The sequence below is a fragment of the Orycteropus afer genome, unplaced genomic scaffold, assembly GCF_000298275.1.
Source record: "Orycteropus afer afer isolate SDZICR_OR568_19922 unplaced genomic scaffold, OryAfe1.0 scaffold00827, whole genome shotgun sequence".
Lineage (NCBI taxonomy): Eukaryota > Metazoa > Chordata > Mammalia > Tubulidentata > Orycteropodidae > Orycteropus > Orycteropus afer.
The window spans coordinates 646,597-673,716 of record NW_006922414.1 but is presented as its reverse complement, the minus strand read 5'-3'; the positions used below and the strand labels follow the sequence as shown (position 1 = coordinate 673,716).

General features: G+C 40.2%; 2 protein-coding genes across 2 annotated transcripts in view; both read right to left on the bottom strand.

Annotated features, from left to right (window-relative positions):
• The window catches only part of UBA2 (ubiquitin like modifier activating enzyme 2), a 65,226-nt gene extending 55,217 nt beyond the window's left edge, over window positions 1-10,009 (bottom strand). Inside the window, exons 1-5 of the mRNA XM_007957950.2 lie at window positions 9,872-10,009; window positions 5,380-5,463; window positions 4,337-4,407; window positions 2,865-2,929; window positions 955-1,055 (exon numbers count right to left, since the gene is read on the bottom strand). Of these exons, the coding sequence (XP_007956141.1) occupies window positions 955-1,055; window positions 2,865-2,929; window positions 4,337-4,407; window positions 5,380-5,463; window positions 9,872-10,009 (459 nt within the window). The remainder of the gene's footprint in view (window positions 1-954; window positions 1,056-2,864; window positions 2,930-4,336; window positions 4,408-5,379; window positions 5,464-9,871) is intronic.
• A 14,829-nt stretch (window positions 10,010-24,838) lies between these two features.
• PDCD2L (programmed cell death 2 like) overlaps window positions 24,839-27,120 on the bottom strand; it is a 97,324-nt gene continuing 95,042 nt past the window's right edge. Inside the window, exon 7 of the mRNA XM_042783282.1 lies at window positions 24,839-24,969. Within this exon, the coding sequence (XP_042639216.1) occupies window positions 24,839-24,969 (131 nt within the window). The remainder of the gene's footprint in view (window positions 24,970-27,120) is intronic.

The window sequence follows — 27,120 nt, the reverse complement described above, 5'->3', positions numbered from 1 at the left end:
GATAAATGGAGAAAAACATTGCTTGGTTCTACAATCAACGCCCATGGAAGCAGCAGTCAGGATGTCAGACGACGTATGTTGTTGTTGTTACTTGCCGTCGAGTCGGACCCAACTCACAGAGACCCCTCCTTGGGTTTCCGAGGCAGTATCACTACGGAAGTAGATTGCCCCATCTTCCTTCCGAGGAGCGGCTGGTGGGTTTAGCAGTCAAGTGCCTTAGGCACTATGCTACCAGAGACGACGTATAGCACTGGGCAAATCAGCTGCAAAGAACCGACCTCTTTCAAGTGCTGAGGAGCAAAGATGTCTCCTTGAGGACAAGGTGTACCTGACACAAGCCATGATATTTTCAATCACCTGATATGCATGTGAGAGCTGGACAATGAATAAAGACCAAAGAAGAATTGATGCTTCTGAGTTGTGGTGTTGGTGAAGAATGCTTAAAGTTCCATGGACTGCTAAAAGATCTAATAAATCTGTCCTGGAGGAAGTGTAGCCAGAATGTTCCTTGGAGGCAAGAATGGCCAGATTTCATCTCACCTACTTTGGTCATGTTGTCAGAAGGGACCATTCCCTGGAGAAGGATGTCATGCCTGGTAAGGGGACAGTCAAAGAAGGCAGGCAAGGCCCACAATGAGACAGACTGATACAGTGGCTGCAGCGATGGGCTCAAGTATAGCAAGGATCGTGGAGCTGGCGCAGGACCAGGCAGAGTTTCCTTATGCTGTGGATAGGGTCACTATGAGTCAGAAACGATTCAACCACACCTAACAACCACGTTGGGGTTGCAATAAGTTGTAACCAACTTGACAGCATCAAACAAGTTTTATATGGGCATAAAAATCCTTGTTTTGGGTAGTGACTTACTCATTTCATGCCAATAAAAAGTTTACTTCTTTCCTTCCTCAAGTCCAAATAAACATTTGCAAAGTAACAAAGAAATATGTTCTTTACCTTTTTGATAATAGTTACTTGTCCAAGATAACCAGCAGTTCCACTCTCAATAAGAGGTACATCAGCTGCCAAGCACATCCTATTTACATGGTTGCGGGCAGCTACAAGATAAATTCCAGTTAGCAAGTTTTTGAAAAACAGAAATAATTTATCTTTAATTAGGATGGCATTAGGCTAAACTACTTCTTATGCTTTTACTTTATGTGCAATTTTCTTATAGCTATACTCAAGGTAATTCAACTGTTAACTTGGAACATTCACTAGGGAAAATTTCAAGCACAAGGAATTTGTACAATAAATTAACTCCAGAAAACACATCCCTCAAACAAAATTTTTAAATCCTGAAGTGCCATTTTCACCTTCTATTGCTATGCTTACTCTATCTTAGGGAGCTCTGGTAGCGTAGTGCCTAAGGCACTTGGCTGCTAACCAGAAGGCTGGAGGTTCAAACCCACCAGCCACTCCTCAGAAGAAAGATGGGGCAATCTACTTTCCTAATGATACTGCCTCGGAAACCCAAGGAGGGGTCGCTATGAGTCGGGGCCGACTTGATGGCACATAATAGTAACAATAACAATAACAACAACAACTACTCTATCTTAACATTGGCTAAAATATTATTTCAATATTTTCAGAATCCTCAAGTCACTGCCATCAAGTTGATTCTGACTCACAGCGACCCTCTTGGACAGAGTAGAACTACCCCATAGGAAGTTTCCAAGGTTGTAACCTTTACAGAAGAATGCCGCATCTTCCTCCCCCACAGTGGCTGGTGAATTCCATCAGTGACCTTTCAACTAGCAGCCAAGTGCTTAATCTTTGTGCCACTAGGGTTTCTGTTCAGAGTCCTTAATGTGCTGTTTTAGTCTAATATAATTATCAAGTAAAACCTGAAGTGAATCAAGAATGTGGAATATCAAACTTAGAATTATTAAAGCAAGTTAAGGCTGGGGAAAAAAATTTAGGCTACAAGAATCATTCTGACTTTTTGTCATGCTACTTCATGTTCTTTTCTTTTGGCATTTCTAGCCCAAGACAATTAATTTGAGCATCATTACTGATGATTTTTCCTTTAAAAATGATTTTTACATTCTTAAATAAATTTGCCCAAGCCAAAAATTTTTCCAAAGAAATACAAATCAGATTATACAATTAACAACTTACTTACTAATAAATCCTTCTAAACATCCAACCTAATTCACCTGACATGTGTACTTTTACACACAGAAGTTACAGGCAAGAAATTTTATTTAAGTATATTTTCCCCCACCTTCCAGACACACACACTTGTTAAACACAAACTGGTTTTTTAATACATGATTATAGAGTATATGAAGCACCATCCAATACTATGAAAAGCTTGTTGTTGTTATTGTTTGCCATCGAGTCGGATCCGACTCATAGCGACCCCTCGAGTTTCTGAGGCAGTATCACTATGGAAATAGATTGCCCAATCTTCCTTCTGAGGAAGCGTAGAATATGTGTATCTACTAGAATCCAGTCTTATAATTAACGGCATCAGATCCACCTGAAATAACTGATGATGTTCATGGCCTCTATATTAACCTCAGTATTCTGTCACACTATATTTAAGTGCTCAAATAATTCAAACTCACATGCACACACACACACCACACCCTATGTAATCAGGCTCTTCAACTCTTTTAACTTACCCTGTATTTATATCTTTTGATAGAATAGCAGAGTATTAGGACAGCTAAATTCCTGCCTGGAACAAACCATTTCAAGGTAAAACTACAATTTATTGGCAACCTTTAAACCTGATCTTCTCTTTAAATCTGTAAATTCTAACTCATAAGCAAATATTTTAATTAATACTAAATTTATAAATGGCCTTGATATGGAGAAGGAGAACTACTTCAAAATTAAAAGTATTAAAATAATCTCACCTCTGTTATCTAAAGCATTCATAACCAATATAAACTGTCGAAAAAATTCCACATTATAGTCGGGGCTACAAAGCAAAACAAGAAATGATCACCAAACTGGCTTACACACGATCTTCACAGTATAGTACAGGGTCCTAAGAAGCATAATAAAGAAATGGTAATAGTACAAAAACAACTGACGTTAGGAGTATCTACAATATAGATAATAAGGTTTGACTTTTTCTGAACACAGTAAGTAGGTTTTAAAGAAATCATTTTCTCAAAATTCCTACAAGTGACTACGTATCTTTTTTGGCCAGTTACCTGTGGCCCAAGAGCAAGATCTCAAACAGGCAGAATGGCATGACTTCACTAGTCTCACCAGACCTTCTCTGGGCAGTAAGTGCCTGGGAACACACAAAGAATACATTCCCAGGATCTGACTAGCCTCTGGCTTCACCTCACATGGTCAAGATCAGGCTCAGTTAAGGCCCCTAGGGTCCCTGCTTTTAGCAGCACTGGGAAAGCAACACAGGGTTGTAGGATTTTATGCAAGCTTATAAAGAAAACATCCAGAGAATAAAAAATAAGTTGGAGACAGAAAATCCTTGAGAAAAGTATATAATTTTCTTTCATCCCAGTACTCCAAATAAGGACTACTTATTTTTAATACCATTTACTTATGAGCTAAATAACAAATAATTTAGGCCCAGAGTTCCTCTGCCAACACCTATAAAATTATGCATTTACTTTATGTATCTTCAACTAACATCAGAGTGTATTTAACTACTGTCAAAACTACTAATCCATCACAGTTCCCAGTGTTATACTGTAGAAGTTATAGAGTGTTAATAAACATGAAGGGAGCCTTTTAAGGAGAAAAATCCAACAGTTCAAATTGGTCAAAACGAAAAATACATTTAGAAAAGTCTGAATCATCACACATGTAAGCATTTCATGGTTCAAAATATCTTATTTAAAATGAGAATAAAAAAGCCTTTATATGGAGAGTGTATCCAAGATCATATACAGGGTTGGCAGACAAAGGGCCTCTCGAAGAGTATGAAGGGATGGACACTGGGAGGAGGTAACTATGGGGAGGAAGTGGGAGGGGAGCTGCTGCATTGTAAATTTTGGTCAATGACATGAGACAAAGTATATGTGAACTGCTGTATGAAAAGTGAATTTACTCTGTAAATCTTCACCCAAATCCTAATTAAAAAAAAAAAAGCCTTTATAAATTTCCAAGTAACTAAGTTAGTAGAATTCTCACCTCTTACGCTTAAACCATTCAGTCTATATATATAAACTATCAAAGGAATGCTACTTACGGGGGCACAAACTACCATATTTTAATCATTCAACTAAAACATTTAAAAAAAGTAGAATGACTTTGAACTTAGTGTTTGGCTAACAAAAATATCTTGTATTTTAAAAATCTAATTCCAAAATCACAAAAAACCCGATTTTACAATATTGTAATTAGAGCATACCTCATGATGCTGTCATGATAGGCTATGATATTAGCTTTTGGGTAAAACTGCAGTACACTTTCTTTGGCAACCTGGAAAAACAAACAACGCTAAATTACTAATAACCAAAAAAAACCACCAAACTCACCATCATCGAGTCAACCCCGACTCACAGTGACCCCTCCTTGGGTTTCTGAGGCTATATTTCCATGGAAGTAGATTGCCCAATCTTCCTTCTGAGGAGTGGGTGGTGGGTCTGAACCATCAGCCTTCAGGTTAGCAGTTAAATGCCTTAGGCACTATGCCACCAGAGCTACAGTATTTTTATCTGTATTTGAAATCTACTTCTGACAGAAACTTTATACTTAATTACAGAACAAGCTATACAGAACTTCCAGTTTCTGTATGGAGGAACTCTGGTAATGTAGTGGTTAAAATGTTTGGCTGCTAACCAAAAGGTCAGTGGTTCAAACCCACCAGTAGCTCCACAGGAACAAGAGAAGGCAGTCAGTTTCCATAAAGATTTACAGTCTTGGAAACCCTATGGGGCAGTTCTACTCTATCTCACAGGATCACTATGAATCAGAATCCACTTGATGATGGCAGCGCGTTTGTTTTTGTTTTCTATATAAATACTTATTTTAACAGTATCTTATATATACTGAAAACTAAAATACAAGTTCATTGAGAATAAACTATACACACATTTATAAAGTAACAGAAGAGCCCTCTCATAGGAACTGGCATATGAATGCAAGCTTCAGCAAAACTATAAACTTTGGTAACCAAATGTCAATTTATTCATTCAACATATATCTAATGCACATCTTCTATGTAGGAATTACCTAAAAAGCCACACTATTCACAGCATTAAGGTAGAATACATCTATTTCCTCTGTAGACCAGACCAAGAGTCCTTTATTTATTACGTATCTTTTTATTTTGCGTAATCTCTCAGCTAAAAAACTTCACACACTTTCTCCATCCTGCTGTAGAGTCAGAATTAATCTGATCTAAACAGATCTATTAAAGGGTTACAAAACTGTTGAGAAATATTAAGTTACCTGTGCCTTTGATCTTCCAACATGTTTCTTTTGAAACAAAAACTGCCTGTTGAGGTTGCTGACATCAATAGTATCCAGATCAATCTGTCAATGTATAAAATCCAGGTAAATCACATATGTTCCGACACATTTGAGCAACATGATTATCCTCAATATCTACGACCCAGAACTGGTATTACTACATTAGCAGAGAAAACGTTTTCAAAACCAATCATATCAAAATTGTTAACCTGGTCAAAATAATTTCTAACACATACAGAATAAGCCAAGATTAAATTTAAGAAATAGAGTTCTCAAAAATAGTTTAGAAAGGACAGTTTATTTCTGTTTAATCATCCTGGCAAGTATTTCAGTAAATTCCTTAGGTGGCATAAAAATTTATGTATATTTATTGAAAATTCATTATATAATTAATCTCCCCATCAATTTAATTAATTACTCTTTGAAATCCAGTACTTTAAATTTTGTACCCTGTTCCTTCTTTTAAATGATACTTGGCCAACAGAAAGGAATTCTGATGGTACATTGGTTAAAGCATGTGACTGTTGAATCCACCAGCTGCTCTGCTGTTTCTGTCAAAATTTACAGTCTCGGAGACCCAATGGGGCAGTTCTACTCTGTCCCATTCAGTTGATTCAAAGGCAGTTTGTCTGTTTGTGGCAGACAAATACACTGAATTTTTGCTCCCCTTTTTAATTCAAAAGTTTTCATCTATACAAAATTTCATTTACAATCTATAAAGAGAGACTTCTACACAGGGTTAAAAGTGTCACATTTTAAGTCTTACCTGAAATACCAATGGATAAATGGATAAACAAATCAAGATATACACAAGGGAATACTATGCAATGTTACAAGAAAAATGAATCCCTGAAACACTCATAATGTGCATGAACCTGGAAGACATTATGCTGAGTGAAAATAAGGCAATCACAAAAAGCCAAATACTGTATAAGTCCACTATTATAAAAAGTCAAGGAAAGGTCTACACACAGAAAGAAATATTCTTTGGTGTTCTCCGGGGATGGAAAATCACTAAGTAGATAAGAGATGCTTCTTAATTTGGGTGAAGGGAAAGGCAATATACAAAAAGGGGGTGAACAGCAAAATATCACTAAAGAAGACATGAAGAGGTGTGTAAGAGTTATGAACAACAAAGGTAAATAGTATTACATATAAAAAACAAACAAAATTCACTGCCATCAAGTCAATTCCAACTCATAGCGACCTTCCTTGGGTTTCCAAGGTGGTATCACTGCGGAATAGACTGCCCAGTCTTCCTGCTGAGGAGCAGCTGGTGGGTTTGACTCACCAGCCTTCTGGTTAGCAGTCAAATGCCTTAGGCACTAAGCCACCAGAGCTCCCACTATTACATATACAATCCTGTATTATCAGTAATAACAAACATTACAAGTGGATACATAGCTAAGCAGGCAAGATGAACAGGTATGGGTAGGCAAACGGGACTATACCCATGACCATATATAAGTTGGCACCACAATATTTTTGCCTATGTCTGTGTTGTACAAATATCCATGTATATAGGAAAGCAAACGGGACAGAGTTATGAAACCTTCTTAGCTATAATCAAAAACCTTGAAGGACTGAGTCGGTGGGCCTAGGGGCTAAGGACTATAGTCGTAGAGAACATCAAGGTCAAATGGCATAACATAGTCCACAAAGACAATGCTCTACATCCTGCTTTGGTTATTAACAACTGTAGTCTTAAGAGTTGGTGAATGGTCATCTAAGGTACAACTATTGGTCTCTTGCTTTCTGGAACAAAGAAGAGTGAATAAAATTAAAAGATGTATGGAAACAATTAGTCCAAGGACATCAATAGAAAAAGGGAAAACATAAATTAAAAGAACCACATGAGTATCATTATGGATGCAAGAAAAGTATTTAATAAAAATCAACACCCTTTCCTGATGAAAACCCTCATAAAGACTGGAATAGAAGCAATGTTCCTCAATATGATTAAGGGCATACATGAAAAGCCAATGGCCTAAATAGTACTTAATAGAGAAAGACTAAAAGCTTTCTCCTTGAAATCAAGACAAGGATGCCTACTCACCACTTCCATTCTAGCTACAGCAATAAAATAAAAAAAATAAATAAAAAGTATCCAGATTGGAAAAGAAGTAAAATTATTTCTATTTGCAAACTACATGATCCTATATACAGAAAAGCCCAGAGTTCCTAAGAAAACTACTAGAGTTGATAGAGAAATTTAGCAAAGTTGCACAGAATAAGATCAACAAACAAAAATCAGTTGGATTTCTATACACCAGCAATAAGAAATCTGAAAGGGAAATTAGGGAACTGATTGCATTTACATTAGCAGTAATTTCACGCCTAAATATATAGTATCAAAAGACTTGAAAGGAGAGACTCTTAAGAGAGACTTGTACACCATTATTTACGGTATTGTATTCACAGAAGTCAAGATAACGATCTCAATGCCCTTCAACAGATGAATGAATATAATAAAATGTGGTACATACATATAATAGAATACTACTCAGCCAGTAGTAGAAATGGTATCTTGACACATGCTGCAGTATGGACAGAACATGAAGACATGCTACATAACCTCACTTGTATAATCATACCATTGATTATTCTAAGAGATACTGGTAAGTTGTACACCTGTAAAAACTTGAATTGCCAAAAGCTGTATGAGAGACATATTTACAATAAGGGAAAAAAAAGTAGCTGCTGGACTGATTACATACAACCAAGTATCTCACGGGATGTGGTTTCTTGGTTTGGAGGGTTACAGTCAAGGTTTTATGGGACATCCCAGTTAACTGGACTAATGAAGTTTTAAGTGCTTTTGTACATCGTAGTTCCATGTATGGTATCTAGGGTCTTATTAACTTTTAAGTGTCCATTCAAGGTACAACAATTGGTCTCTCATCTCCTGGAGCAACCGAGGAAGGAGAGTCAGGAACAGGAGGAAGAAATATAATGTATAGTTAGATGCTCCATGAACAACTGCCTTTTTTGCAGCAAGACTAGAAGAACTGGATGGTGCCTGGTTACCATTACTGAACATTTTAATCAAAGATTCTGTAGAAGAATCCAGATTAAAAGAGGGAAAATGTAGAACAGAAATTCTCACCGGCTCCAGATTTTTTAGAGCCATGGAATGGAGGGAGGCTGACCAACCCCTGAAACTACTGCCCTGAGATAACCTTTAAACTCAAACCCAAAAATATCCCCTTAAGTCTTCTTAAAACCGAACAATTGCTTAACTAGTAAAAATGTCTGCCTTGAGCATTATGGTCTTTTAAGAAACTATCGATATGGAATCAAATTTACAATAGCAATTGGAAAGACTAGATAGGAAGCTAAAGGGGCAGTGAGCTTATGGTACCTGAGGAGAAGTAATTCAGAAAAGGGTGAAAGAATGGTTGCACAACTGGGAGAATGTAATCAACGTCAGTGCACTACACATGTAGAAACTGTAAAATTCGTCTGTTATACAGTGTATTTTTCTCAACTGCAACAACAAATTTGTTTCAGAAAAATTTTCATTAAAAAAAAAAAAAATTCATTTCTGCCAAAAGGGAGATTATCTCAATACATAAGACTAGCTCGGGTCAGATTTAATTAAAGAAACAAACTTTCACATACTGACTTAACCTTAATATAAACACATTCTCAGGGAAAAAGCAATGAACCAAATACATTATTTTAGAAAAGTTCGGTTAATTGAGACAAGTAAAATGATAACCAACATCTTTAGTGAAATAAGCGCGTATACTACCGTATCTCGAGTGATAATGACAGCCACGCAGTACGTCTGGACCGAGCGGGGAGCATAACCCCAAAGGAAGCCTGTTAACTTGCTTCGAGATCCAGAGTAAGTTACTAAAACATACTACATCTCACTTTTCTCATCTCTCAAAAGTAAAATGGGATTAAAATAGCGTCTGCACCCAAAAGCGTTAATGAAATCAAATGTAGCACTCAATTCAATGTAAACCGTTCGGGAGGGCAGCGCTGTGCCCGGACGTAGTAGTGCTCAGTACATTCTGGCGACTACTACTGCCCTCTTCTGCTCTGGGTCACTGAGTTAGGGTTGTTATTTGAATCAGTCTCCACGTCCACCATGGACTAAAGAATCACCTCCTGCTCGGTATTAAAGCTAGGGAACTGCTCCGAAGTGAAAAGACAAGAAGCTGCTTTCAAGCCACAGAGCCGCCACAAACTGGCTTTGCCTCGGAGACCGGGAACCGCCGGGCCGCAAGGCGCGGGGAAAACTAGGGCCCGCGCGCGGCCTCCTGGACGCCAGGAGCGGGACTCGGCGTGTAGCTGAGGACCGCCCGGCCCTCACGGATCAGCTCCCTCTAAGCTGCAGCTGTGATTCTCGGGTCTCTTAGCCCACCCCACATCTCCAACTCTGGTCTGGATCTCTGGACCCCTACCCCTCAGCCCGGCATTACAGCCCGCCATTCAGCCGGCGCACGCGCTAGGCCCTCACCAGATCAATATGGGAGAAGCCAGTGAGCACGAGGTTCTTGAGGAGCTCACAGCCGATGCCGCCCGCGCCCACCACCAACACGCGGCCCCCGGCCACGGCCTCGGCGAGCTCCCGGGGCAGCCCTTGCGAAAGTGCCATGGCGAGACGACCACGAGCGGTTGCGGAGGCGGGAGAACAGAGCAGGAAACGGGTGGGGGAGGGGCAGACCAGCTTCCGCTTCTGCGCACAGTAACAGCCAGCCAGCGCCGAGTGGGAGGTACACCCGGCACGCATACCTAGAGCCAAGGCGGAGCCTTGCGCGAAAGACTGATCAGACTTCTGGCTGTATAAGTTCCTGGTTGTGATTTTTTTACAGATATGTACAGACCCGCTCTCGTGCTAAGACGTGTAAGGGTTTATTTATGGGTTAGAAAATAGATGTGCCTATACGTAAAGAGCTCTTACCACCTAACAAGTGTCATTCAAACGAAAAATACAGGCAAAGAATGTGAATGAACACTCACAAAAGGACGATACTCTTTAGTAAGTATACTAAAATGTAATCAAAGACATGCAAAATAAATAGTATTAAAACTATTTTCGAAGCTCTGGTAGCATAGTGCCTAAGGCATTTGACTGCTAACCAGTAGGCTGGCAGTTCAAACCCACCAGCCACTCCTCAGAAGGAAGTTTGGGCAATCTACTTCCATAGTGATACTGGCTCGAAAACCCGTTGGGACTCAAGGGCACATAACAACAACAACGAAACTATTTTCACCTCTCAAACTGGCAAAGAAAAAAAAATAATGCTCTGTAGATGACGATTCTAAATTGGCTAAACTTTTTCAGAGGGCAATTAGGCAACATCATTTAAAAACTCTAAAAGCCTGTATAGCTTTTGATTCTCATTCCAAGTCTCGGGATGTGTCCTGTGGCAGTCATCTCTGATTTTTAAAAAGAGATTCAGATATAGGGATGCTAATAACAAGGACAAAAATTGGAAAATTACATAAATGGCCCAACGTTTTATTTATTTATTTATTTTGCTGTACATTTCAACAAATACAAGCAAAAAGTCATGTGGGAATAAGTACTTAATGATGGTATGTTGTTATGTGCTGTCTTGTCGGACCCGACTCATAGCAACCCCTCCTTGCATTTCGGAGGCAGAGCTACCAGAGCTCCCAATGATGGTATAAATGCTCTTAGTATGTGAAGAAGACCATTCTAAAAACTGAGACTCTTAACATGAGTAAGATCCCTAAGGTCTTGAGGCAAATGTTGCCTTTTCATCTCTCTTGTACTTTTCTGTCATAAAATGCAAAAATTTTACCTCTAAAAATTTCCACTGCACCTTGGACCTAAAAAGAGCAGATATACAGAAAAATGTGGTTTTGCTTGCTCACATAGGTGTTAAAGAAACAAGTTGTAGTTAAGCCTCAAAGAGATGCACTCATAGAATATAAACTATTAGAGACATGCGTATAGCTTTTCTGTGTCAAAACCCTTTCTCCCCTGAAGCATAAGAAGACAGCATTTTCATTTATGATCATTTTATTCTTTCAATAAACTTTAGCTTTTATCTTTTAACAGAATCCACCAGTAAAATAAGCAACATCATGATAAATGGAGAAAAGATTGAAGTTGTCAAGGGTTTAACGTCCATGGAAGCAACAGTTAAGAAATCAAAGGACAAACTGCAATGGGCAAATCTATTGCAAAAGACCTCTTTAAGGTATTAAAAAGCAAAGATGTCATTTTGAAGACTAAGGTGAACCTCACCCAAGCTGTAATATTTTCAATAGCCTTATATGCATGTGAAAGCTGGAAAATGAATAAGGAAGACTGAAGAAGAACTGATGCATTTGAACTGTGGTGTGGTGAAGACTACTGAAAATACCAAGAACTGCTAGAAGGACAAACAAATCTCTTGTGGAAGAAGTGTAGGTGTATGTTCCTTAAAAATGGGAATGGTGTGAGCTGCTGTTTCGAAAGTGAATTTGCTCTGTAAACTTTCACCCAAATCAGAATAAAAATAAATAAATGAGAATGGCTAGACTTTGTGTCATGTACTTTGGTCATGTTAGAAGGGACCAGTCCCTGGAGAATGCTATCATGGTTGGTAAATCAGAGGGTCAGTGAAAAAGGGGAAGACAGTCAATGAGATGGATTGACACAGTGGCTGCAACAGTGGGCTAAAGCATAACAATGATTGTGAGGATGGCACAGGACTGGACAGTGTTTTGTTCTCTTGCACATGGGGTTGATTAAGAGTTGGAGCCAACTCAATGGCACCTAACAACAACAATCAGTATAATGCAGATCTGATTCTATTACTGCTCCTTTTGCTTAAATGATCTAAGGTGCCAGGAAACTTAGGACTTTAGCACTCCGATGATCCTTGGAAAATGTCCCCAGACCCCCCTTTACATTATCCTATTGTTGCAGATAATTTCTGCTGGAGGTCCCACCCCACGTGGCTTCCAAGTCAATAATGAGAACACAAGGGTGATGAGGGTGAAGTATATTTATTGTAGACACAAGAACAAGGAACCCAGAGGACTCTGCCTCAGATTGAATTCCCTGAACAACAAATCGCTTCCATTTTTATACAATTCAAAACAAAGAAACCATGCATATACATACAGTTAGAAGAAAAATATTTGCATTTTTAAGAACTAATCAGCATCAGTGTGGGTGCATGGATGCCAGACGATGTGTTTTGGGGTTATGATGTTGAAAAGTTACTATCAGACAGAAATTTTGCACACCACACTCGCACAGCTGAGGGGAATTGACGTTAACTGCTTTTTCCCAGTTTCCCCTAGTTCTTGACTTCTGCTGGCTTCTCATATTTACTTCCGATGTTTCCTCATTCCAGAAGAGGGTTGGCCATTACATAGGAATGCTGGAAGTGGTCTCAATTCTCTCCTTTTTGTATTTAAGGCTCATTCTTCAGCTGCTAAAAACTGTTGAGCTTCTTTTTGGACTATAAAGTACACTGCATACTGTTCTGGGTTCTGCTTGCTAAGTGGAATGTAAATGGAAACCTGTTGAGGAACCATAATGTTGATGGCAGATAAGCCTGGGAACAACTTTAACAAAGCTGCTAAGTATACATAGCAAAAACATACACACAATATTATAAACACTATAGGAGTAACCAAGTGGCCATAACCAACTAAAGCTTGGGAATAAGGAAACTAGCCAATTCCACCACCTGCCTGAGTCTAAAGAGGGGCCCCAGGGTCCAGATGGCAACTTGATCAATTTCATTTAGACCAACTTCAACCTCAATGCTCATATTGATCCAGACAGCATGTGGTTTTGACCACGGCACAAACTCCCCTTCTCTGGCTAGGATGTAATCTAAAGCCAAACAGTTGTCTCAGATGACAACTGCCAAGGAGTTTAATGGCTTTTGTTGCACCTTTATGGCTTTGTTAGGTGCTTTGGACAAAATATGAATGGTATCTGATAAAATGAGAACATTTGTAAGCTGGGGAAAAAAGGTAAGTGTCCTAAGTATGAACCATCCAGTGCCAGTTTCCATAATAAGGTTAAAGCCTGTGCCTCTTAAATGCAAATCCTCATTTGTTCATTGCATTGATTTTCTTTTATGAGAGGCTGAGCTAGGGTTAGATGGAGCCATGAGTCTAGTGACATTGTAGTTACAACCACTGGAAAGGAGATAATTCCTGTGGTGTTATTACCCCATTGAGTTTTTGGCTGAAGATGTTTGTAGGCTAGAGTGTATTGGGTTTTCTCACTGAGTTTTTGGCTGAAGACATTCGAAGGCTGGAGTTTATTGGGTTTGGGTGGTATCATACCCACCAAAAGCCGTTAAAGAAATAGCCACATGGTGTACAAATGATATCATCAGGAAAACTAGCACTTTGTAATTCTGAGGTATTGAACTAGGTTCCCCAAAGGTCTGGTTTCATTTTGTTGCATCCTGGGTAAGTACCAAGGTTATGGGTGTTACTCCTTATTTGGCTAAGGATACTTGAGAAACTTTTATAGTCGTCCTTGGCTTGGGAGGTGTTCCAAGGGCTAGTGTAAGGGTTATTAGATTTGTCTGTCCAATAGAAAAGGCCCTTTGTGTCAAAATCCAGAGAGCTTTTAGCAAACTGAATGCAGACCTCTAAACCTTGTGAATCACCCATTTTCTTTCTGCTAAGATGGGGGCATCTTTAAGATAATCAGGGAGAATGGGGGCTTCCCAAGAATGCCTCATGGAGGAGGTAGTTGTTGGGAAGGGCTCATGAATCCAACAGTTTTTAAACTGCCCTCCTATAGCTGTGGATAAAGTAAATTATTATAATTAAATGTGCAAAGACCTCGAGTTAGAAAACTAAAAGGGAAGAACATGCTTGGCATTTCTCAAGCTGAAAGAACTGAAAAAAAAAAAAATTCAAGCCTCGAGTCGCATTATTGAAAGATTCTATGGGCAAAATATTGAATGATGCAGGAAACATCAAAAGAAGATGGAAGGAATACACAGAATCACTGTACCAAAAAGAACTGGTGGACATTCACCTATTTAAGGAGGTGGCATATTATCAAGAACCAATGGTACTGAAGGAAGAAGTCAAAGCTGCTCTGAAGGAATTGGCAAGAAACAAGGCTCCAGGAATTGATGGAATATCCACTGAGATGTTTCAACAAACGGATGTCACGTTGGAGGCATTTACTCTTTTATGCCCAGAAAATTGGAAGACAGCTACCTCGCCAGCTAACTGGAAGAGATCCATATTTTTACCCATTCCAAAGAAAGGTGATCCAACAGAATATGGAAATTTCGAAAAATATCAATAATACCACATACAAGTAAAATTTTGCTGAAGATAATTAAAAACTGGTTGCAGCAGTATATTGACAGGGAACTTCCAGAAATGCAAGCTGGAGTCAGAAGAGGACGTGGAACGTGGATATCATTGCTGATGTCAGATGGATCTTGGCTGAAAGCAAAGAATACTAGAAAGATGTTTACTTTTGTTTTACTGACTATGCAAAAGCATTTGACTGGGTGGATCATAACAAATTATGGATAACACTGAGAGGAACAGGAATTCCAGAACACTTTTGTGCTCGTGAAAAACCTGTCCATAGACCTGGAGACTATCATTAGAACAGAACAAGGGAATACTGCATGGTTTAAAATCAGGAAGAGAGTGCATCAGGGTTGTATCCTTTCACCATACCTATTCAATCTGTATGCTGAGCAAATAATCTGCTAACCTGGACTATATGAAGAAAAGCATGGCATCAGGATTGGAGGACAACATAACCTTTGTGGTAGTTATGTTTGTGTGTCAACTTAGCTAGGTCTGGTTGAGTGGCTGGGCAGCTGGTGATAGTTATTCCTCATGATGAGACTGGCAATCAACTCCATAGGGGGATCTACTACAAGCAGCTGAGTAGCTGCCTTTGGGTACGTGGTCTGCTTCCTGTATATAAGGAGAAGTTTTGAGAATGGTCTCTAGCTTATAGCACGCTTGGACCCTGCACGTAAATGTGTCATTGCTCAGCAGCCTACTATGCTCTGCCGACCTGGGGACTTACAATGGACTTAAGTTAATGGCCTGCCGTGTGGTTTGGTGACATCGGGACTGTGCCTTTTTCCTTGTTAACCTTGGGGCTTCTCAGCCTCAGCAGCCAGCAGCTGTCTGAGTGAAGAAATGCCTCTAGCTCCAGTGGGCTGGGAGCAGGAGGCAGAGCTGAACCCCAAGGTTGAGGGGCTATCACCCAGCCCCTAGAGCCAGGCACTTTGAACTTGGACTTAAAGCCTCCAAATTGTAAAAATAAACTCCTGTTTGTTAAGACCATCCCATTTGTGGTATATTCTTGTCAGAGCAGCACTAGGTAACCAGAAGAACCTTGCTCACTCAAAGTGAAGATAACTTGAAGCACTTACAGTGAAGATTAAAGACCACAATCATCAGTAGGATTACATCTCAACATAAAGAAAACAAAAATCTCACAACTGGATCAGTAAGCAGCATCACAAGAAATGGAAAGAAGATTATTACTTGTCAAAGATTTCATATTACTTGGATCCACAATCAACACTCATGGAAGCTGTAATCAGACATTATATTACACTGGGCAAATCTGCTGAAAAGATCTCTTTAAAGTGTTGAAGGGCAAAGATGTCACTTTGAAGACTGAGGTATGCCTAACCCCAGCTATGGTATTTTCAATAGCCTCATATGCACATGAAAGCTGGACAATGAATAAGGAAGACCAAAGAAGACTTGATGTTTTTGAGTTATAGTGTTGGTGAAGAATACTGAAAGTATCATGGACTACCAGAAGAATGAACAAATCTGTCTTGGAAGAAATGCGGCAAGAATGCCCCTTGGAAGTGAGAATGGCCAGACTTTGTTTCACCTACTTTGGTTATGTTGTCAGAAAGGACTCCTACCCTGGAGTAGGATATCACGCTTGGTGAAGTGGAAGGTCAATGAAAAAGTGGAAGACCCTCAACAAGATGGATGACACGGTACTTAAAACAATGGGCTCAAGTGTAGCAAAGACTGTGAGGATGGCATACAACTGGGCAGCAGGTCATCAACATACTGGAGCAGCACACCACTGGTAAACTGCAAACTTCACAGGTCTTTTGCCAAGGCTGCCCCCAAAATTGTTATACATTTTTTTTTAATTTATTGTGATTTTGGTGCAAGTTTACAGAACAAATTCACTTTCCACACAGCAGTCCACATACACTTTGTCTCATGACATTGACTACAATCTCCAACAATACAACAGCTCTCTTCCCACTTCTTCCCCATAGTTAACGATTCCCTATGTTCTTCCCTCCCTAGCACTCTTGCCCCCTGAGCTGTCTCCCTGTGCATACAAAGCCCTTCTATTCTCCCATGATTAATCTCTCCAAAGAGTGTATCTACCTAATGTACATGTTCAGTTCATATGCCTGCCTTTTGTTTGACTGGAAACCACAGGAGTGGGTTCAATTCCAGACTTGAAGGGCAGCTACGGGCCATATTCTCAGTGATTCCATCAGGCTCCATCAGACCAGCAAACCTAATCCCTTATTTTATTTTATGATTTTGAGTTTTGTTCCACATTTCCTACTCTATCCAGGATCTCCTACATAGATCCCTCTCTGAGTGGTTGACAGTGGTAGCTGGACACCATCTAGTTATTGTGGTCTCATAGACTTATAAGCTAAGGATTGCATGGTATACCAGTCCCTTGGACTGTTTCCATGTGTCTTTGGTTTTCTTCATTCTTCTTTGCTCTGGATGAGGAGAGACCCATCGTTGCATCTAGATGGCTGCTTGCAAGCTTCAAAGATCCTTGTTGCTACTAGCCAAAGTTGGATATGGAACAATGTTTTTGTGTAGTATGTTATGCCAACTGAGCTTGATGTCCCATGTGACCATGGTCTCGAGCCCACAGGTCCAACTACTTGCTCCCTCCGGGTAGCTGGCTGTGGCCAAGAAGTGACTACAAACTTGCTCCTTGTCAGCTCTACTACACACCTGGAAATTCTTACAGAACATACAAATACACTTGTAGAAACATTGTCTGCCAATCCTATACACGGTCATGGGCACACTCCCCTCGGCCAGACATACCTGATCATTCAGGCTGTCCACTCATCTATCCACCCATATATCGATGTTTGCCATCACTGACAACACAGTACTGTATGTGCAAAAGGGTTCATCTTTGCTGTCTGTGCCTCCCATCCACCTCTGTCTTCCTCTTCCTCAATGCCACCATGCTGATCACTCACATCTGGTACCTTGCCCTTCCCTTCACCCAAATCAATACTTGTCTCTGCCTATCTAGCAGTGTTCCCTCCTCTCCCCTCCCACCTCTGGTAGCCAACAAAATTTCCTTCCATATATAAACCTTTCCTTGACTTTTAACAATAATGGACTAATACAATATATGTCCTTCTGTTTTGGTTTATGATTGACTTATTTCACTCAGCATTATGTCCTCCAAGTTCATCCACATTATGCGGTGTTTTGCAGATTCATTCTTTATGGTTGCAGAGCATTCCACTGAAAACTGTTACAAAATTTAAACCTTCAGGAAACCGTGTCCAGCAGAATTGTCCTTTCACCCATATCTGGAAATTCTCACTCTAAAGCAAGTATTTCTTGGCTCTTATACGTAACACTCACTGCCATCGAGTTGAACCCAACTCATAGTGACCCCTCCTTGGGTTTCCAAGGCAGTATCTCTACAGAATTAGATTGCCGAGTCTGCCTTCCGAGGAGTGGCTGGTGGGTTTGAACTGCCAGCCTTTTGGTTAACGGCCAAATGCTTTAGGTACTACACCACCAGAGCTCCCTCTTCACTTGTAGGGGTATACAAAAGAAGGCATCTTTTAAATCAAGCACTCTGAAGTAAGTGCTATCAGGTGGGACCACAGCTAGCAAGGTGTGCCGATTTGGCACTATGTGGTCAATGGTTTGCACTACTTGGTTCACAACCCAAAGGTCCTGGACAAACTATCTACTCTCTTTTCTTTCCACTGAGTCAACCCTCTTAGCTCTAAAGATGCTGCCAGGACTGCTGCCTGCACTCTACCCTCAGCAAATCTTTTGTTTTTTTGCTCAGCTTCTATGCCTGTTTATACTCATAAAGCTTGTTCCTAAACTCTGTTTAGGAACTCCATTTTTGAGGCCTATGAATAAGTAATCTTAATAATGAGGCAATCGAGCTCAATCTTGGGAATCACTGCAATCCTACTGAGGATCCTCCTCCAGGATAGCTTGATCATCTGTCCAGCCTCTGGATGGCATTCTGTCCAGGGTGAGCTAATCGACAAGCCTCTTCCTTAGCTTTTCTCAACACCATCCTTCTTTTCATCAGAAGTAAAGAGAATGTTTAACAAAGCTTGATAATCTGCCCAGTGAGGACTGTATGAAAATTCAAGTCAAACAAGTTATGCATCCCCCTGGGATCCTCTCGATAGGACGTGGTGTTATTTTTCTAGTTAATAAGGTCTGCGGTGGAGAAAGGGGAATGGATCCAAACCAGATTGGGCCCGTTTATGACACCTCCATTAGGGAGCTGTTTGAACAGGGATAGCCGTGAAGAGGAAGTTGTCACCTCGCTGAAAGGAGTGCTTCTATGAGTATGCAACAGAGAAACAAGACTTTCTGAAGACGCTTCTGGAGCTGATGCCTGGGGTACAGGTAGAGACTCCTACCAGGGAGCCAAATTCAGTGTTTGGTGAATTCACAGCAGGGACAGAGGTACTAGCAGGTGTAGATGTCTGTGTTGCACACCAAAGCCCCATGGGGAAACGAAGGTTCAACAAAGGGAGGATTTCCTCTTCCTCTGCGTGAGTAAGAATAGATGGTTTCTCTGGCACTGCCCACTGGTACAGTGGACAATAAATTTACATTGCTTTTAGAGGTTTCTATTTTGCCAAAGGCTGCAACATACATCTTTTCATCCCACTTTTGCCCTCTGTTATTGTTGTTGTTGTTGTTGTTAGGTGCCATCAAGTTGGCTCAGACTCATAGCAAACCTACATACAACAGAATGAAATACTGTCCGGTTCTGTGCCAGCTTCATAATCCCTGATACACCTGAGCCCATCGTTGCAGCCACTGTGTCAATCCATCTCGTTGACAGCCTTCCCATTTTTCATCTACCCTCTACTTTACCAAACATGACTTCTATTTCCAAGGAATGATCCCTTCTGATAACATGACCAAAGTAAGTCAGATGAAGTCTGGCTATTCTTGCTTCCAAGGAGCATTCCAGCTGCACTTCTTCCAGGACAGATTTGTTAGTTCTTCTCGCAGTCCATGGTACTTTCAGCATTCTTTGCCAACATCACAACTCAAAAGCATCAACTCTTCTTTGTTGTTGTTGTTATGTGCCGTCGAGTCGGACCCGACTCATAGTGACCCATCCTTGGGTTTCCGAGGCAGTATCATTACTGAAGTAGACTGTCCCATCTTCCTTCCGAGGAGTGGCTGGTGGATTTGAACTGCCAGCCTTCTGGTTAGCAGTCAAGTGCCTTAGGCACTATGCTATCAGAGTTCTTCTTTGGTCTTCCTTATTCATTGTCCAGCTTTCACATGTATATGAAGTGATTGAAAATACCATGGTGTGGGTTAGGCACATCTTAGTCTTCAAAGAGATTTAAAATAGTAATAATAATAATAATTTATTGTGTTTTGGGGGATGCTTTACACAGTAATTGAGGTTCCCATTTAACAATTTCTACAAAAATTGTCCAGGGATATTGCTTACATTCTTCACATGTGTAAACATCCTCATTTGTTCCATCCTGGATGTTCCATTTCTATTCATCTCGTTTCCCTGCCCTCCCCCACTACATTTATGTAGCTGCTTTCAAAGAGATCTCTTTGCTCTTTAGCACTTTAAACAGGTCTTTTGCTGCAGATTTTCCTAGTGCAATATATCATCTGATTTCTTGACTGTTGCTTCCATTGGTGTTGACTGTGGAACCAAGTAATATGAAATATTTGACAACTTCAATCTTTTCTCCATTTATCATGATGCTGCTTACTGGTCCAGTTGTAAGGATTTTCATTTTATGTTGAGATGTACTCCTACGGTGTAGTAAATTACCTAGTATGGCTTTTCTAGCCAAAAGTCTTTGTAAACTCCGTGGTAGAATTTGCTGTGAGCAACTGAGTAGCTCTTGATTGTTAAAGTTATCCATCAGTTGAGAGCAGCACAAAGTAATCTTCAGGTGTATAGAATTCTGAGGTTGGGATGGGTTAGTTTGCCACTCTGCCAGGCTCAAAAGAAGCCCTCCTAGAGGCAGAAGGAATCTCTCACTGCCAGCTGGGAGATGCGAGACACATGCATTGCTGAGAGAGATGCGAAAGACATGTGCTGCTGAGAGAGAGACTGAGAGACACGTGCTGCCGAGAGAAAGACTGAGAGAATGCACTGCTGGGGGAGAGACACGCTGCTGAAAGAAAGACTGTTGGGTGAGAGATGGTGGGCTGAGAAAGACTAAGCGTGTTCCTGAACTTGAATTGTAGCCTGGTGCTTCCCTAAAAAACCCCATAATTGTTTAGTTCTTTGTAGCCACTGCAGTGATTATAGAACCCAGCAGAGAGGTGGTGGGTGCTGTGAGAGGAACAGTTGGTGTCAGGGTTGGTGAAAGGGCTGGAGGGAGGTGGCATGTCTGGTCTCACAGAGATAGGCCTTGGGCTACTGAAGGTGATTGTGTCTTTCTCTTGTGGGGTTAGAGGAGGTCAGAAAATGCAGCCTCCTTGCCCCCTGGGCAACTCCATACTGCAGACTTTAATCTTACCAGTACGTGCTTCAAGTCATCCTCACTTTCAGCAAGCAAAGTTGTGTCATCTGCATACTGCAGATTGTTCATGAGTCTTCCTCCAATCCTGATGCCATGCTCTTCTTCATACAGTCCAGCTTCTCAGATTATTCGCTCAGCATAAAGACTGAATAAGTATAGCTAAAGGATACAACCCCGATACACTCCCTTCCTGATTTTAAACCAGGAAGTATCCCGTTGTTCTATATGAACAACAGCCTCTTTGTCTATGTATAGATTACTCATGTGCACAATTAAGTGTTCTGGAATTCCCATTCTTCTCAATGTTATTCTTAATTTAGTATGATCCACACATGTTGCTGTGAGGCTGGAGGCTATACCACTGGTATCTGAAATACCGTCAGGGTCACCATGGTGGACAGGTTTCAGCGGAGCTTCCAGACTAAGATTATCTCTGTCTAAAAAAAAAAAAACTCACTGCCACTGAGTTGATTCAACTCATAGCAACCCCTCCTTGGGTTTCTGAGGTGCTATCTCTATGGAAGTAGATTGCCCAATCTTTCTTCCAAGGACAGGCTGGTGGGTTTGAACAGCCAGCCTTCTGGTTAGCACTATGACACCAGTGCTTCAATAAAAAACTAAGTGCAGTATAGTGCTGTAATTCAAAGACCCATTCTTGGAAGCAAAAAAACCAACCCATTCTTGGGTCACTTCTAACCATATCCTAATTGATACTGTGGCCAAGCAGTAAGAGAGAAAAATTTCATTTCATATTTTCTCATTGGATCATAGCCAAAATGAGACCAATTCTTTAAAATGCACTTTAGAGGTATACAACCTAAAGTACTTTGACTGTTACCTATGATACCACCATGTACAGACACCTACTTTAGCAAAGACTATTCTTTTTTCTCCACTCTTACCAGCTATGCACTAGCAAGTCTTGGATGCCACTGGACAGCCAGGGAGATAAGATTTAAATGGTACTTACCAGAGAGCTGTCCTCCCTTGTTCTAGGGAATTCTAGGCACTGTTACCCTCACCTTACAGTTGGCTACTGTTAGGTCCTGAACTGATGATGGCCATTGGGGCTGAAGTATCCTCCCCAGAACAAAGGGTCCAGTGGTGCTGAGAGCTGAAGTCCTTCCCTCTAGTTGGTATCTTGATGCCTGGAACTGGGCATCAGTCCCTTTGTGGTCACTAAAGAATTTGCTGCAGACAACTTCTGCCAGAGTATCCCACTCTACGTGGCTCCCAAGTCATGAAGAACACCAGGGTGCAAAGAGCAAAGTGTGTTTATTGTAAGCACATGAAGAAGGATCCTGGAGGACCTGGCCTTAGATTGAGTTCCCTGAATGATAAGCTGCTTCCATTTTTACATACTTCAAAACAAATAAGTCACACATATCCATATGGTTAAGAGGGAAATAGTTGCATTTTTAAGAACTAATTAGCATCAGTGGGGTGCAGTGGCATGGCCACCAGGGGATGTGTTTTGGGGCTAGTGACATCCAAAGTTTACCACTAAACAGAAATTTTGTACACTGTGCTTGCGTAGCTGAGGTGAAGCACCTTTAACTGCTTTTATCAGTTTCACCTAGTTCTTAACTTCTGCCAGTTCTTCATGTTTCCTCATTCCAGAAGAGGATCAGCCATCACATAGTATCATGAGGAATGCAGGGAGCAATCTCACTGTACCTATATTTTAAAACAGTTTCAAGGAAACTTATCATCACCCAAAATCCTCTTATCTAGAGCCATCCTTGGCAAAGTCCAACCTCTGCAGAGGTGGTCAACCAAGACTCTAGCACCTGGAACTTTGTAAATATTATTTAGTCAAGTATACTCCAAACATATCTGCCCTGAATTGCAGTTTTTATGTTTATAGCCTCTGGTATCTCTGTAGCTCCAGAAGCACTTTGTTAAAAGTTTTAATTCTTATGTTTGCCCATTTTGCAAAACAAGTTCACCATAATAAACTCTTTGTTTTACTTTAAACAGACTTGTAGTTTTTTCCACTACAACAAATGTTAAGTAAAAAAGATACAACATAATCAATACAGTATGATTACAACTTTGTAAAAAACAAAAAACATATTAAGGACAGGAAGGAAATAACCATGTTAATTGTTTTGTGTATCTGGGTGGTAAAATATAATTTGTATTTCTTTTCTAAACTTTTCTGTATTTTCCAGATGCTGATGCATATGGAAAAAGAATTATTAGAAGAAAAACCAGAAAAAGAATTATTAGAAGAAAAGAGGAAAAGATTGAAAATAGAGAAGAAAATGTTCTTTTGACACCAGCAGTCTCTCATCTACTGCTTAGATCACCAACCATATACCAGGCTGCTCTGAGGGACACTCAGGCTGTTGCCCTGATACATGCTACACAGGAAAGGCCAGAGCAAAGGCCAGATCATCCAACAAGGGTGGAGAGTTATCCTTGTCTGGTGGGCAGCCTGACTAGTACCTTCAATTTTCTATTTCTACACATGTAAGCACTTTCCCTCAGGTGGGGAGAAGTAGGATCTGGTGGGGATCTCATCAGTCACACACTACCCAGAAGGAAACCCTCAACCCATGATAATCTGGGAGCAAGGTGCTATTTACCAGAGTAGCAAACAAATTCTATAAGGTAATACTGAAAAAGTAGGAGTGTTTAGAGTGCTGTAATAGGTAGTGTACAGGAAGGGGTTGAAAACACAAAAACTGAATGGAGAAAGGGGAGACTGGAAGAGTGGACAACTGGATGGAGGAACAATGTCCAGAACAGAGTAAGGGCCACCTTCTATGATGTTAAGAGCCCTGTCATAAAGTGGTTAAGTGCTTGGCTCCTAACTGATAGGTTGGTGGTTCAAACCCACCACTGCTCTGCAGGATACATAAAGATGTGGCAGTTTATTTTTGTAAACATTAATAGCCTTGGAAACCCTATAAGGCAATTCTACTTTGTTCCATAGGGTTGCTACAGGGTTGTCATGAATCATAATCAAGTTGACAGCAACAGATTTAGACTGAATCTCTGATTAAGAACCCTGGTGGCTCAGTGGTTAAGTGACTGGCTGCTAAACAAAAGGTTGGCACTCTGAACCCATCAGCTGCTCCTTGGAAGAAAGATATGTCAGTCTGCATTCATAAATATTTTTGGCCTTAGAAACCCTATGGGGCAGTTCAACTCTGTCCTACAGGGTTGCAATGGGTCAGAATTGACTTTACCGCAGTGAGTTTGGTTAGAAAGTTTCTGCATTGTTACAGGGAAAGGGGGGGAAACAAGTGAGGGCAGGGGAGCCCAGAGAAGGTTGCAGGGCTTATGACTCATGGGAGCAGATCAAGTGGTTTGATCTGTCAACATCCAGAGGCAGCAACAGAGTACAAAAGAGTGTAGATAGTAGAGGTGATAAGAAGCTGCTCTTCTGCTGTTGTCCCTTCCTCCTAGAATGCTCATAAGGTTACCTGTGAAAGGATAGCTGCCCTCTGGGCTGCAGAGGAGTCACTCTCCAAGCTGCTCCTGTGCAGACAGACCTCTGACTCTGAAAGAGTAGACAAGCCTGCAGTCACTCCGGAGGTCTGTACCGCCAGTGCTAGCAACAATTTAAAGGACAACACTTTATAAAAGAAGAATAAATAACTTGTGAGTTAAAATGAGATAAAAACACCAAATTTTGTCCTTAATATTTGTTTTAATCTATATAAATAAAATAAAATGCTCTACTTAAATAATAATTCATCAGGGTCTTCTTGTGTAATACAAAATTCTTCCATGGGAGTCTGATGATTTTGAGGCCAGCAACTTTTCTCACATGTATAAATTAGAACTGTTCCAAATTCCACAGAAAGATCTGAAAAATATAACATATTAAGGATTCCAGCTAAGAGAAAGTATTATGAGATACACTCAATATTTGAAAGTGCTTAGTGGATAAAGTACAGAGTCTCGAACAAGGCTGCCTACACTCAAATATCAGCTCTACCACATTACTTTAAGTAAGTTACTTTACCTGTGTGATAATGATGATATTATACATGTACATATATTCATATATGTAATAAAGCACATAACGGGCACAGTGACAAATACTTCTTAGACATTATCAAACACCTCATGGGTCCGGATTTCTGAGGGTGAAGGATTAGGACCATAGTCTCTCAGGACATCACAGTCAACGGGCATGATACAGTTCATAAAGTTATGTTCTATGTCTAGCCTGGGAAAGAGTTATCTGGGGACTTACAAGCTTGTCAGCAGCTATCTAAGATACCAATATTAAGTTTCTACTTTTCCAGAGCTAAAGAGAAAGAAGGATATGAAAGATTCAAAGAAGAAACTACCATATTTTTATACAAATAACACAAAGTATGTTATCTTACAAACCACACAACCCCCTTATGCATTAGTTTCCTATGCGCACTGTGCACACTAGGAGCTCTGGTAGTGTAGTACCTAGAACACTTGACTGCTAACCAGAAGGCTGGTGGTTCAAACCCACCAGCCACTTATCAGAAGGAAGGTTGGGCTAACTGCTTCCCTAGTGATACTACTGTCTTGGAAACCCAAGGAAGGGTCACTATGAATCAGGTTTGACTCGATGGTACATAACAACAACAACACATTATTTGTGGGAAAGTACAGTAGTCTACAAAACAAATAGTCTCCACAAACAACAGCCTCATCTACCCTGAGATCAGAATAACTAAATGGTACCCAGCTATCACTACCAATCTTTCTAATCAGGGCTACAATAAATGAGTAGAACCTCAAATTCCTAAAAACATAAAAAACCAGACCTACTGGACTGGTTGAGTCTTGAGGGCTGCCCAAGACTATAGAGCCCTGAGATACTCTTCAAATCTGGAATGGAAACTAATCCAAGGTCACCTTGTAGCTAAATAACAAATTGGCTCAAAAAATGAGTATCATGTGAGTACTATGCCCCTTTAAAAACTCACCTACATGAGACCAAACGGTCAACACTGACTTTAAAATAAAGATGAGAATATAAGAAAGTAGGAAAACTAACTGAATAGAAATAGAATGACTAATTGAATGGAAATAATGAGAATGCTCATGTTTTGTAAAAAATGCAACCAATGTCAATGTATAGAAAATGTTAAATGGAAACCTAAACTGCTGTGTAACCCTTCATCAAAAAACACTTTAAGAGATTTAAATACAACAATGTCACAATGTCTCAGATACAATAGTCCATCACAGTCCATACAAAGAAGGAAGATAAAGTGGTAGGAACAAGAGAGCAGGATACAGAACCAGAACACATCCCTGAGAAAACAGCAGCATTGGAACTCCCTGATAAACATTCAAAAGAATTATATTTAGGTATCTTCAAAGGATCAAGGATCAAGGAAAACACTGACAAAATTAAGTAAAACACAGCTGAAACCCTTGAACAATTTCAGATGAAAATAAAAAAAATATGAAAAATTAGAAATGATTTAAAATCTACAGACAGAAATCCAGAAGATTAAGTTTTCAGAAACAGATAACACATTGAAAGGGCAAAGGAGCAGAACTGAATCAATGGAAGACAGAATTAATGAGACTGAAGACAAATACCTGAACACTTCTTTAAAAAGGGATCAATCAGAAAAAAGATCAAAACAAAATGAAGAAAGTCTAAGGTTCATGAGGGATACCATCAAAAGGAATTTACCTACGTGTCATTGGAATTCCAGAACACGAAGAGAAAAATAAAACCACTGAGAAAATTGTCCAAAATTTGTTGGAAGAGAACTTCCATGATACGATGAAAGATGAGAATATATTCATCCAGGAACTCCAATGAGCCCCAAACAGGACAGACCCCAAAAGAAAATCACCAAGACATATCATCATCAAACTCATCAAAACCAAAGACAAAGAACGAATTCTGAAAGCAGCAAGTCCGTTATTATAAAAGTTAAGGAAAGGTTTATCTATAGAAGGACATTTTCTTTGTTGGTTACCAGGGGTGGGAGGGGAGGGGAGGGAACGC